Here is a 13,502-nt window from a genome sequence, read left to right on the forward strand (position 1 = left end):
TCTCAAGGTGGGTTTTACGTTGTAGATGTCTATGGGCTCCGGTAACCATTTAACACCAGGTGGGCCGTGAGCTCGTCGACCCAGCAAAGCTACAAATCTATATATTAATACGTGAAGCAAAAACTTTGTACCCCTTTTTACGAAAATTGTGCGGACGGAGAAATATGAAATTTTCCACACTTATAGAGAATATAGAGAAGAAGTGCACAATGCTAACATATTTTTTTAATAATGCATAAAAGATACATTAAATCAATAAAGAAAACATTACACACACTACATACCATGTATTTGACGCACACACGCATGCATACAATTTATTGTCAAACTTTTGTTCTTGACATCTGTTGTCAAATTGAGATTAAATATTGTTTGTCTTTGTTAATATTTTTTATAGTGTAGTCTTGGCGAAATTTGTGATTATAGAAGTATAAAATACAATCATAATAGTGCACAAACTTATAATTCCAATTAATTATAGTCGAATTTCGACTACTGCGGGACCTCTAGTAAATTTAAAAACACATTAGGTGACCTGAGTCGCCTCTAACACGCCAAAGATATGGTCAAAATCTAAAGGCTGCCTCGGACTCTTCCGTTTGTTTACCGAAGACTTAACATTAAAGTCTTTTTTTTCTACGCTGATAGCCTTGATAGGCTATTTCAGCTTCGCCCTAACGTGTAGGTGAGCTCACGGGGTTCAAACCTGAGTGTTGCTAACACTGGCCCTAGGAAGAGTAGTGCTTCGCAGAATCTACCACCGGATTGGAAACGCGACCCACTGAGAAGATCCGGTGAGAAACTCAGTGGGCTGTGTCTATGGGTTAGAAGTCTCAATAACACTGTAATAAGGCATGAATGCTTCGCGCGCATAAATAGGCCGCAAGGTGGTACTCATACGCAGGGCGTCTTAAACTAGGATGGGGCCCTTGGGCACACAAGAATTTGGGGCCCTTTTGGAAAGTAAAAAAAGCGAATTATAATAACATTTTTTTACTGAGTATTACCATTTATTATAGGTAATCAAATACAGTATAATATAATTTGTCATTAATGATATTAGAATGCTGCTGGTTTTTTGGTTACGATTTCGATAACGGTTTCTTTCGGGATTTCTGTTGAGCAAAATCTTCTATTATAAGTATAGGTAGTATATGCCTTGTAAATACCTCCTGATTACTGATTTCTGAAAAAAGTGTAATGTGCCCGACAAAAATGTTTTGAGAATAAACATGTGAGAGAAATTGTTGGTCTTTCGGGGCCCCCTGAGAATGTGGGCCCTGGGCACGGCCCCCGTGTGCCCTTATGGTAAAGACGGTATTGCTCATACGTTCTTAATCATGGGATATGTGAGACAATTTGCCGAAGGTGCTTGAAGCTCAACCACCAAACGACTCCCCTGCACTCTAGCCCAATTTTCACCCGAGACAGAATCCGGGAGAGGTAGGGGAGTTACCACGGTCGACACTACAAGCAAACTTGCAGCTCACACCATGGACGCCAGTGGAATCGTCAAGACACTACCACCAGAAATATGTATATTCAATCAGTAAGCTTCGCAACACGATTATAACTTTATTGGCTAAGCAAAGGCATGTAACTTCTAAGTAAATAATCAGTTTCTGGAAGCTCTAATCTAAAGCGAAGGTGGGTAGCGGTCCAGTACACAAGGTCGTTGCCTACACGACAGCTGACTATTTCTAGTTTTCTTTGGCTTACCGTATTTATCTCTCGGTGGGGTAGTGGTTTACAGCTTTGCGGCTGAGTGATGTAGGCCAGTTCCTAAATCGAACTAACGTGACTATTAAAGCGCTTTCTATATTTCAGTTTTTAAATTACATAAATTTTTGAGTTTTGTAATATTCCGCGTATTCATGTAACGTAATTACAATTAATTATCTGGATCGAAATAATTATTTACAACCAATACGATGATAATTTAGATAATTTTAAATAAACGAAACGACAGCAAATATTTTTTATTTAATTAGGAATTTAACAAAAAAAACTATTCGTCTTTCTTATCTTCATTTTTTTCAGAGGGCTCCACTGCTTCTTCTTCGTTCTTCTTCGCTCCCTCTGCTTCTAGCTGAGCAGCTTGCTGGTAAAACAAAAAATATTTTTTATAAAAAAAAAACAATAGTCCAATTTCGGTTCCGACATTGACATATGAACTTTTCTTTTAAATTTAAACATTATTTTTACGTTATCTGTATCACATACAGCATAACGACAAGCATGTGACGGCTTTTTGGCGGGAACGCGCGAAACGATTTGGTTATATTGTTTTATTTTCTTATTTTAATAATTCAGGTTAAACGTGTTATAATAGTGGCTTATTACGCGTTTAGAACCTGTGAAAGTGTACAGGTGTAGGAAAATGAAACAAAGTAACTTGCCACTGCCCTAAAAAGCCGTCTAATGACTCAGTAAATCCCCCCATTTTACTAGGGTATCATTTCGATAAATCTTCATATCGTTTCATTTCATTTCATTGAATTTCATCCTAACAAATATAATTTTCAAATAAATTAACTCCATCTCATTCCATATATAATAATATCTACTTATGAATTAAGTAACAATTGAAGATTTTTATAAAATTGACACTGGCACCAATTCGACCTTGACATCTTCTAAGGCGTCACCTCAAAACTTCCTCGACCTCGACTCAACAGAGACTAGGCGTATCTTTGAAATATGTACTTTAAAAAAACAACAACTCGAATTAAAAATTATAATAACGTCATTTTGTTTTCATTCTGAATATGCAGACCGAATTAATAACATTGTATCGAGAGAAGAAGTGGAGGTTTTTTTTCTATGGCTTTCTTTAACCTACCTAATCTCTATCTAGTATCTGGTATCGCTGGTATAGTATCGTCATCAGTAGTTGATGCGTGTGCCAACTATCAAGTTAATTTGAAGTATCGAAGTTGATATGGATAATTTCGCGCGCAAAAAGAATCTACAGACTCTATGTTTGTCTTTCCTCAACTCGACTAAGGGTAAATTATACGGATTATGTAAGCGGGAGATTTTATAATCGAGATAATCATACGATTGAGGTTTTTACGTTGCATTTAAAACTCACGGCAGCTTTATTCACGTCTTCAATCTTCTTCTTCTGCAAGTATTTACTGACATCTCTGATGAGGGCGAGCTCTTCCAGCATACTCTGCGACAGAGGATCGAAAACACGTATGGGCTCCGAATTAGGATCGTCCAGGTTGGTAACGAACTCTTTGTATCTTCCAATGGTCTTTTCGAATTCAGGCGTTGACGGCACGTACTTTTTTACCTTAGACATTCTTATTGCTCTGTGTATAAAAAAAAAGGTAAAAAAACACGTGTGACACTTGGGGACTGCCGCGGTAAAGCTATTGCATAGCATGTTTTATCAACTTATGCAATTATAATTAGACAATAATAATTTAATAATAAAACAATACAAAATTAGACCACGCTATAATTATAAACATTAACAAAAACTGTCCCCTTCACACTCATAAGCTAGACCGCGCGAAAGAGAGATGGACAGAATTTTCATGATGCGCATGCAGTGCGTCGTCACGCCACGCGCTTATTCACAAACACTACCTACACAAGCGCAACGTGTGAATGTGTTGAACGCGAGCTATATGGTAGGTGGAGTGGGGATACGGCGAGCCTTCGGCGCGCACTGTGCGGTACCGTGGGCTTCGTGGAGTCGGAGTGGTGGGGCTCGATGGGGTTTAGTCCCCCTCGACCGGGTATCCGTAAATGGATTCCCCAGGGTTAAAAAAAAAAAAGGTGGAGTGGTGTTAGGTTTTATTTTCGTTACGGTATTTCTTGATTCGGTCGCTGTGCTGAAAGCCCGCGATAAAAGCTATGCAATAACTTAAAAAGCGATCAATCAAAATTCATGTAAATAAAATTGTTGGAGAAAACTAATAACGATAAATGTAGTTTAAAAATTAAAAAAAAACATGATATAGCAAAACAAACGTTTAATTAACTTCATCCTTTTTTTATCCGGTCGATACGGGTCAGGGTTTTTATTTTTTATTACCCTTGTAGGCATATGAGTTTACCACCCATCTTATCGTGATTGGTTACCGTCCATGGACTTTGGCAATGCCAGGGACGCAGCCAAACCGTTAAGTACTTTCCACGCGCGAGGGCACTAAGTTACGTCCTGTGTGTAAAAGTTAACTCAAATTTGTATGAAGCTGGAACGTTTGTCTACGTTCGCCGCTGGGGGCGCTGTTAAAACACCATACAAATTTGAGTTAACTTTTACGCGATCGAGAACGTTAAAAAAACTCGCACTAAGCACGTTGTCCTACGGTAGCCAATTGATCGGACATTTTATACTGTCAGATGTTGGTCTACATAGAAAATAATATTATTATTAATACATACGAGATTCTTTTTTTTTATTGCTTAGATGTATGGACTCACATCCCACCTGGTGTTAAGTAGTTATTGGAGCCCATAGACATCTACAATGTAAATGCCGCCACACACCTTGAGATATGAGTTCTAAGGTCGCAGTATAGTTACAACGGCTGCCCCGCCCTTCAAGCCGAAACGCATTATTGCCTCACGGCAAAAATATACAGGGTGATGGTACCTATCCGCGCGGACTCACAAGAGGTCCTACCACCATTAAATTAAATCTTTTACGTTTTTACGTTCGAACTACTGAAGCGATTCTGATTAGTAACTTCATTATTGCTAAATAATAATTATATCTATCTACTTACATTGATACGTCCTTCCCTTACGAACAAACAGCCGGTAATACATAAATGAATACATAGCGGTTTTGTAATGTATTCGAACTAATTAATTATGCGTAACGTTGTTAAGAACATTTCGTTTTTATATCGTCCGAGTTTTAATAAAATATAAATATTTTTTTAAATGTTTTATCGAGACATCATAATCTCATAGTGTGTTAGAATTACAAATAACTTGAGATTTAACGTAACGTAACGTAACGTGATTCTGTAACGTAATCCGTAACAACGTAAAAAGTATTTAATTTAGAGATAGTAAATTTTTTCCTGACCTATCTGATAGCCTTGAGAGGCTATTTCAGCTTCATCCTAACGTGTAGGTGAGCTCACGGGGCTCAAACCGGAAGTGCTGCTAACACTAGCCCTAGCAAGAGCAGTACTTCGCAGAATCTACCACCGGATCGGAAACGCGACCCACTGAGAAGATCCGGCGAGAAACAGAGGGTTAATTTACTCGTCGAGCCGTTCGTCGCAAGCGACGGGTTCGACGAGGACGATGACCGGTGCTTGAGGTACCTAAAAGCACCGTTAATGGATCGGAAGGATCCGAAATGACGTGTTTTGGGTGACGTCGACTGCTTTCCATTCTGTCCGCTGGATCGGGAATGGTGCTGCGCAATCTCTTTGCACGATTACCAACCGTACGCCCACTGTGTCAAGAAATAATGAAGCTATCAGCACATTATGCGACACACAGGCTGACTGGTTGAACACTTTACACACATTGATGTACTGATTGGATGCAACCCTGCCCTCATCCGCCGGGTAGCGCCTCAGAACTGCGGTGTCCACAAATTTCGAGTTTTAGCAAATTAATTTAATGAATGGTTTTAATAATTTAATATTTTTATACGTTTCATTTCACCATGAGTTATTATGTCTCATATATATGTCTTTGAGTATGTAAAATGTTCAACCAGTCAACCTGTATATAAAAACAGTCGATGTGTATACGTTCCCTATATACTCTTCAAAACAGCTTTTTTTTTATTCCTTTGATGGACGAGCTCACAGCCCACCTGGTGTTAAGTGGTTAGTGAAGCCTATAGACATCTGATCTACAACGTAAATGCCGTCACCCACCTTGAGATATAAGTTCTGAGGTCTCAAGTATAGTCACAACGGCTGCCCCACCCTTCAAACTGAAACGCATTACTGCTTCACGGCAGAAATAGGCAGGGCGGTGTACTTACTTCGACAAAGTGGCGCGACACGAAAACCCTCTTATCGTGGCCACCGCTAATTACTTATCCGACCGCGACGGGGCAAACGCAAAGCCACCGTTGTCCAAAATATGTCTTGTCGGATCCCCCGGTTTCACTCTCGGTGCTTTTAGGCCTCTCAAGCACCAGTCACCATAGATTATACACTTAATATGCCGGTCACCTACCTGGTGGTAGCTACCCGTGCGAACTCACAAGCGGTCCTACCACCAGTGATTACGCAAATTATAATTTTACGGGTTTGATTATTATTACACGATGCTATTCCTTCACCGTGGAAGTTAATCGAGAACATTTGTTAAGTACCTATGTATTTCATTAGAAAAATTGGTACCCGCCTGCGGGATTCGAACACCGGTGCATCGCTCAACACGAATGCACCGGACGTCTTATCCTTTAGGCCACGACGACTTCTAAATCGAATCGATTACGATGATTTTCAGGATATCTTCAGACTCACCCAGCGTGTATTCCCGTTTAGTAACCATCGGGTCAAAGGGGATTGCCCACTCTCCATAGTGTGCTAGGCCCAAGGTGGACATTAAATATTACTATAAAAATGGACTGATTCAAATTCTTAAATGTATTAGATATCTAAAAAATATATTGAAATTGACGCCACTATTATAAAAAATATAATAAAAATAAAAAACTCGTTTTGAGGTTAATTTTCTATATAAATACCTCAAGAACTTTTCTTTTTTTAATGTTTAAGATGTTCCTAATGTATTTTTATCCAATTGTAGTTATTAGGGTATAAAAACACACTTAATTCTTTAAATATCTATATTTTCTTCATCTTCATACACAATTAGTAAATCATCTAAAAATAGCACAGGAGAGCATATTTTCTTCTTCTTCGTCGCTTTCTTCATTGCTGAAGGTCGTGTCCCTGAAACTTGACCGTTGCCTGTCTCGTGAGCTGTTTCCATCTCGTCCGGTCCTCAGCTGCTCGAATGGCGGTTGCGACTGGCAACCCAGTTAGAGCGGTTACTTGATCACACCAACGGCTAGGTAATCGGCCGCGGGGTCTCTTTCCTTCTACTTTGCCCGTCACAATCACTTTGTCCAAGTTATCTGACTGTCGGCGGGCAATATGACCGAAGTAGCTGAGGATCCTCTGGTAACAGATTGTTGAGAGCCTGACTCGGATGCGAAGCTGATCCAGGATAGATTTATTTGTCCTCTTGGCCGTCCACGGAATTCGGAGCATTCGTCTCCAGCACCACATTTCAAATGCATTTATTTTCTTGCGCTCGGATGCCTTAATTGTCCAGGACTCTGCCCCGTAGAGAAAGATTGAGAAAACTAAGGTTCGGACGAGTCTCATTTTCGTGACGTTAGAGACTTTGCGATTTTGCCATATTCGTTTGAGCTTGGTCATCGCTGTTTTGGCCATCTGGAGAGCATATACACGGTTTTAAATCTCGGTCCGGTTAAAACCACAATTCACACAATGGTTTTCAGTCGTAGAATGAAACGTTATTGATAAAAGCTAAATAAATCGAAGAAAAATCAAAACACATCCATTTTGAACGCAAGCACAAGCAGCAAGCGAAGTGTCAGTCAGTCAGATTAAAATCAGTGTTGTCAGTATAAAGAAAAAGAATTACATGAAATTCATATATCGATCATTTTTTTAAATAACCGATAATTGATTTATTTCTTAATCTTTTTTTTACAAGTACACATTACTTTTTATTTTTTATGTTTTTGTTTTAGTTGTACATATTTAAATAACAATACAAGTTAAGTTTTTTTTTTATTGCTTAGATGGGTGGACGATCTCACAGCCACCCTGGTGTTGCTAAGTGGTTACTCGAGCCCACATACATCTACAACGTAAATGCGCCACCCACCTTGAGATATAAGTTCTAAGGTCTCAAGTATAGTTACAAGTTAAAGTCCAGTGGGTATGTCTTCGATGCTATTTTAAGTGCATAAAATCCATTAAAATCGATTGATTAATCATAATACTTAAAATGATTTATTTATATACTCAAAATATTCACTTCATACGTAAAATGGTTTTGAAGCTGGCAATAATTTTCCCGCAAAAATAAAAATCGTTGTTTTTTCAATAGAGTTACTTTTTTTAAACTACTTATTGTAAACTGTAGTGGCGCTTATTTGCAAGAAAGTAAATGCATATTTATTTATGACAAAATTAATGCACTAAGTATTTTTTCTCTAATCTATTGTCCGCTTTGGGCCTGAAATGGGCCGTATCTTTAAATCCTCATGAAGTGAGGCAAAGTGTACGTTTGGCTAGTAAATCCACATGAAGTGTGTACCTTAATAACAAATGTAAGTGCAAGTCACACACGGTAGAAGTGAAACTTATAAAGTATAAAAATAATCGCAAGGGTCAACCACTCCGCGGTGCAATGGGGCAGCCGCACCCTGGGGAAACCGCCTGCATGATCACGGTATACCGACGCCAGGTAGGTATCATTTAGCAAGATAAATACGAAATATTAACTATGTAACATCTCGTCGCCGCGATTCAGGAATTGTTGAACTTACGTGCAGCGACATTTGTTGATAACAAACTAAATAGAAATAAAATACACATAGCGCGTTACGGAAGAAATTAAGATGGCGCGTAACCGAAAAATGTTACACACGTTTTTCCTCCCTACGTTGATAAAGAAGTTTCACTTCAAAAACACAACTATAACCTCAAAAAAATCGTTTTTCCTTCTTCTTCAATTCCGTAATCGTAAAAATGTTTTCGAACCCATCTCATTCTATATCGATTCAATCGAACAATCAAAAATTGCATAATTAACCTTTCGTGTTAATTTATGCCAATGTATTGTTAGGTTATTTTTCAACAAAGAGTATTTATTTTATACGTTCGATTTGTGTTAGAGAAGCAGTCTATACAAATGTGAATGTATTGTATGTATGTATGTATTTTACTACTGGTAGGACGTCTTGTGAGTCCGCACAGGCAGGTACCACCACCCCGCCTATTTCTGCCGTGAAGCAGTAATGCGTTTCGGTTTGAAGGGTGGGGCAGCCGTTGTAACTATACTGGGAGCTTAGAGCTCATATCTCAAGGTGGGTGGCGGCATTTACGTTGTAGATGTCTATGGGCTCCGGTGACCACTTAACATCAGGTGGGCCGTAAGCTCGACCACACAAATAAGCAATAAAAAAATATGTTTACTCCATTCAAATAGCTGAAGAAGTTTTTTGTAATGATATTTTTTCCAATTTTAAACTTTAAATGGCTCTCCTGTAAAGTTTCAAAAATGTCGCCTAAGCCAAATTTTAATAGCCTTTCACCCATCGCATCGATATGTAAAATTGACTAGAAGATTTGGTAAATCGATATGAGTACACACAGCACGTTTCGTGTAGAATCACCCACGTGGTTAACGTATTACTTACAATTTATATTTACAATGTATTTTAATATTATTTTGTTCACTGGTTAAGTAAATAAAAAAACGAATCTCGAAAAGGAACATATTGTTTAACGTAAAACGAAACGCATTCTCACCCTCTACAAGGCTAATGACTCATACACCCCCCGAAAACAGCCGATCATCCCCGAACGTACCCGAACGCATATTGCACGGGAAGCCCGAACGTAAAACATTTCCAATTTCGCAAATACCTATTATGTAACATTTAACGCGTTTAGTTTTTTTTTTCTAATATCCATACGAATTAACGAAAATCAAAATGTCGAACGAGAAAAGGAGGTCTGTGCTTGAAATAAATAAAAAAATAAATACGCGAGTGCTGTGCAAGGGACGCGTGATGTTAAGCTATTGATTTTTTTAGTGACGTACAGAGAAGCGTTGTTATTATTAATGTACCTGATTCAATAAATGTGTGTTTTTTTTTAAATAGTGTCCAGTGATAGTGCCGCGACGTGTGCCTCTGTTTAGTAAAAAAAAACCTTAGAAAAAATACACCATCGATTATTATTAGTGCAAAAATTAAATTATCGATCTGAAATTGCCAATTGTTGCTCCTACTAAAAATTTAATAATAATTTCTTGAACGATACAAAAAAAAAAATATAAACCATCCATTATTTTTTACATAAGTCAATTTTACCGAAGTGGTATATAATTATTTTTTTAATTCTAAAAATACCGACTAAGGCCCCGCGCATAAATTAGTGATTTAGATAATCTTAAAAATATCTATTAGTGATATGGCATGTTTTGAACGTTAAATTATATGAAAGATTACAGATCAGACAGTAATGATTTGTCATTTACGTAAAAATTACCTGCCTGATACGCAATTAGATTTTCTAAGAAATCGGACTAGCCGTATTACAGTGATAGGCTTAGGCAGTAGGATGAAAATTGACAACAGCAGTCGAAAATTGTAAAATGAAGCACATACCTAAACCAAAAAAACGATCCTACGGTTAGTAGAGCGTTTTGTAAGCCCACGCCTGCCTATTTATGCGCGCTTTTGGTGCTCTGCCTATTTATAATTAAAAAAAAAAAAGAAATAAAAACTCATTTTGAAACATTCCCATCATTGACAATAGTTATTAATTATCTGTGGGCGTTTTTTTTAAATTTTTTTTAAGTGTTTTTCGATTTCGTTCCCCGAAATTCTAATGGAGGCGGCTGGGTGGGCGAAAACGCCTAACTAGCTCGAACATCATAAGCTGTCCGAAAAAAATTCAATAGAATGAAGTAAAATTGGTCGCAGAGAACCATTCCGCTAACGCAGCGGTCGGTGACCTTGTCAAACAACACAGCCAAATATAGATCAACACACAATTGAAATTTATTCAAAGAGCTACTGTTTTTAATCGATATTTTTTCTTGTGTTTCAATAAATGTTTAAAAGTCTCTTACAAGGCAAGATGATAAGTAGCTCTTGCTAGGGTTCGTGTCAGCAACAACGTCAGGATTGAGCCCCGTGAGCTCACCTACTAGTTGGGTAAATTTAGAAGGCTACTAGAATAGGCGGGGAAAAAAAAAATATTCGTAATATTCCGCGCCCGAACTAAACATTTCGCGGAAGAACCGAAGCCGAGGAGTCCAAAAGCCGCTGTTTGGTTATTGCGAGTTTTTTAACGTTCTCGATAGCGTAAAAGTTAACTCAAATTTGTTTGCAGTGGAATAGCGCCCCTAGCGACAAACGTAGGCGAAAGTTCCAACTGCGGACCGAATGGTAAATAGTCGACGTCACCCAAAACACATCATTTCGGATCTTCTCGATCCACTAACGGTGCTGTTAGGTACCCCAAGCACCGGTCACCGTTCTCGACGAACCCGTCGCTTGCGACGAAGGGCTCGCCGAGTAAATTAACCCACAGACACAGCCCACTGAGTTTCTCGCCGGATCTTCTCAGTGGGTCGCAATTCCGATCCGGCACTAGATTCTGCAAAGCACGGCTCTTGCTAGGGTTAGTGTTAGCAACGTCGTCAGGTTTGAGCCCCGTGAGCTCATCTACTGTTAGGGTTACGCTGAAATAGCCTCATAAAGCTATAAGCTTAGGTATGAACGAAAAACCTCAATAATTTGGACGTAGTTCACAATTTCGTAGCTTAACCTCAAAATTAATAGAGACCAAAGATACCGCGCGTTTCATAAACACACTGAATTTCTACTCTCACTACGGACTGTTAATTATTATTTAAGTTTATCACTCGTCGCTGTCGCTAGAAAAAAACAGAAAATCATCATTAAATTCTATTAATTAATAGATATACGCAATTTTACAAAAGTTAAATTAAATTGAGGCACAAATAAAAAAAAAATGAACCAAACCATGACCGTCCAGTTGAAAACTAGTTCCAAATGAGCGCCGATAGATGGTGCTGTTCTAAGACTATGAAATTTTATACGTTTTTTGTTATGTGACCCACGGATGGCTTCCAAAATGGATAGTGGGTCGGCGACAACGACTGAGGCCTACCAATACGTAGGGCCCTTCCGGCTGGAGAAAACCTTAGGGAAGGGGCAAACAGGTAAATATATATATTATATCCTTAACTTCTTATCACTGCAAATTTTATGATAAGCCATTTTCACTATGGAGGGTAAAAGAAGGAATCACCATCTCAGTGTGTTAAAACGTGTCGGCTGAAAGGGAGTCAATTAAGGTGGCGCCGTAGTAACAAGTGGAATGTTTACAAAAAACAGTGGCATAAGCAATTAGAGTAGGATACTAAATTAAAAGAAGGACAAAACACTTCCTACGTACCTATATAGTAATAAAAATAAATAGTCTTCCAACAACAACTTGCTGTATACAGGTGGATCCTTTTTCAACTTGTCCCTACGAGATGATGCCTTAATTCTACCTACGGAGGGTAGAGGTAAGGACAACCGTCTCTGTGTGTGAAAAAGTGTCCGTTAAAATTTGCTAAATTAGGGTGGCGCTACAGTAGCAACTGGTAAATTTTAAAAAAGGCGCTGAAATTTATTAGAATAAGATTGAGAAATAAAAAAGAACGAAAGAGCTGTTAGCACTACAAAGTCACAAAAAGTATGTTATTTAAAGCTCTCCACGATGTCTCCACGTTTTACCACAGCAATAATTTTAGGTTATATTGACGAAATTAGTTTGGAATACGTAAACATGTGAGGGCTTTTATATTACACTGTCACTATCTACTCTTTCATCAGTCAGTCAGTCATTAATTATATTAAATTTCCTAACTCAAGCATACTTCAATCAGATAACAACTGCTCAATTCATATCATACCCTATACCTATGCTAGCGCCAGTCTGGAGGATTTTTGAACTGTTATTTAGTATTGAAAGTGGGAAACTTCTCCCATATGAGACGGTTCTTCTAACCTCTACCCTCCATACCTCCGTAACCAAACTCAGAACCTATAAAGAAAAGAAAAAAAAACAATATGACATCTCAAAATGATGACAGTGACAAATCAAGAATTACGCGCGTAAATTATGTGACGCTTTTCCATAGATAATAAACACACTTGTTATTTTTTATATCGAAATAAAAAGACTCATAACTTCATAATTCAAACGAGTACATTGGCTGCAAAAAGCGCAAAGCCCCGTGCTAGCCTCGATCCCGTCTTTGCACGTGTTCCAATGAATAAAATTAGCATTAACATTACCGGTAAACTTTTTTCATCTCATCCGCGAAGTTGAAACGTTAAAACGCAAATCCGTATTAGTCACTTGCGTGATCTTGTGCTGAATTACATGAAGATAAGCTTATTAATATAGTGTGTGACTGCAAAATTTACCCTCCGTCTCATTAGCGTCGGCAAACAAGTGCCCGTAGACCTGACTATAATTTTTTATTTTTTTTTATTGCCCTAGGCAAGTAGGCAGACGAGCATACGGCCCACCTGATGGTGAGTGGTTACCGTCGCCCATGGACTTCAGCAATGCCAGGGGTAGAGCCAAGCCGCTGCCTACCGCTTAATACTCTCCACAAGCCTCGTTTGAAGAAGGACATGTCATAGCGCTCGGGAAACACCGTGGAGGGGAGCTCATTCCATAGCCGGATGGTACGTGGCA

The 13,502-nt window shown here is 38.5% G+C and overlaps 2 protein-coding genes across 2 annotated transcripts in view; one reads left to right on the plus strand and one right to left on the minus strand.

Annotated features, from left to right (window-relative positions):
• Nucleotides 1–1,964: 1,964 nt before the first annotated feature.
• Nucleotides 1,965–12,300, minus strand: LOC101740979 (uncharacterized). Its single transcript, XM_038019301.2, has 3 exons — nt 12,204–12,300; nt 3,095–3,320; nt 1,965–2,101 (listed from the first exon to the last, which is right to left on the minus strand). The coding sequence occupies exons 2-3, from the start codon at nt 3,308–3,310 to the stop codon at nt 2,009–2,011; spliced, it is 309 nt and encodes a 102-aa protein (XP_037875229.1). The 5' UTR covers nt 3,311–3,320; nt 12,204–12,300; the 3' UTR covers nt 1,965–2,008.
• Nucleotides 9,592–13,502, plus strand: part of LOC101741779 (serine/threonine-protein kinase BRSK2) — a 46,261-nt gene continuing 42,350 nt past the window's right edge. The window contains exons 1-2 of the mRNA XM_038019299.2: nt 9,592–9,723; nt 11,704–11,967. Of these exons, the coding sequence (XP_037875227.1) occupies nt 11,868–11,967 (100 nt within the window). The 5' untranslated portion in view covers nt 9,592–9,723; nt 11,704–11,867. The remainder of the gene's footprint in view (nt 9,724–11,703; nt 11,968–13,502) is intronic.

This window comes from Bombyx mori, chromosome 23 (assembly GCF_030269925.1).
Source record: "Bombyx mori chromosome 23, ASM3026992v2".
NCBI lineage: Eukaryota > Metazoa > Arthropoda > Insecta > Lepidoptera > Bombycidae > Bombyx > Bombyx mori.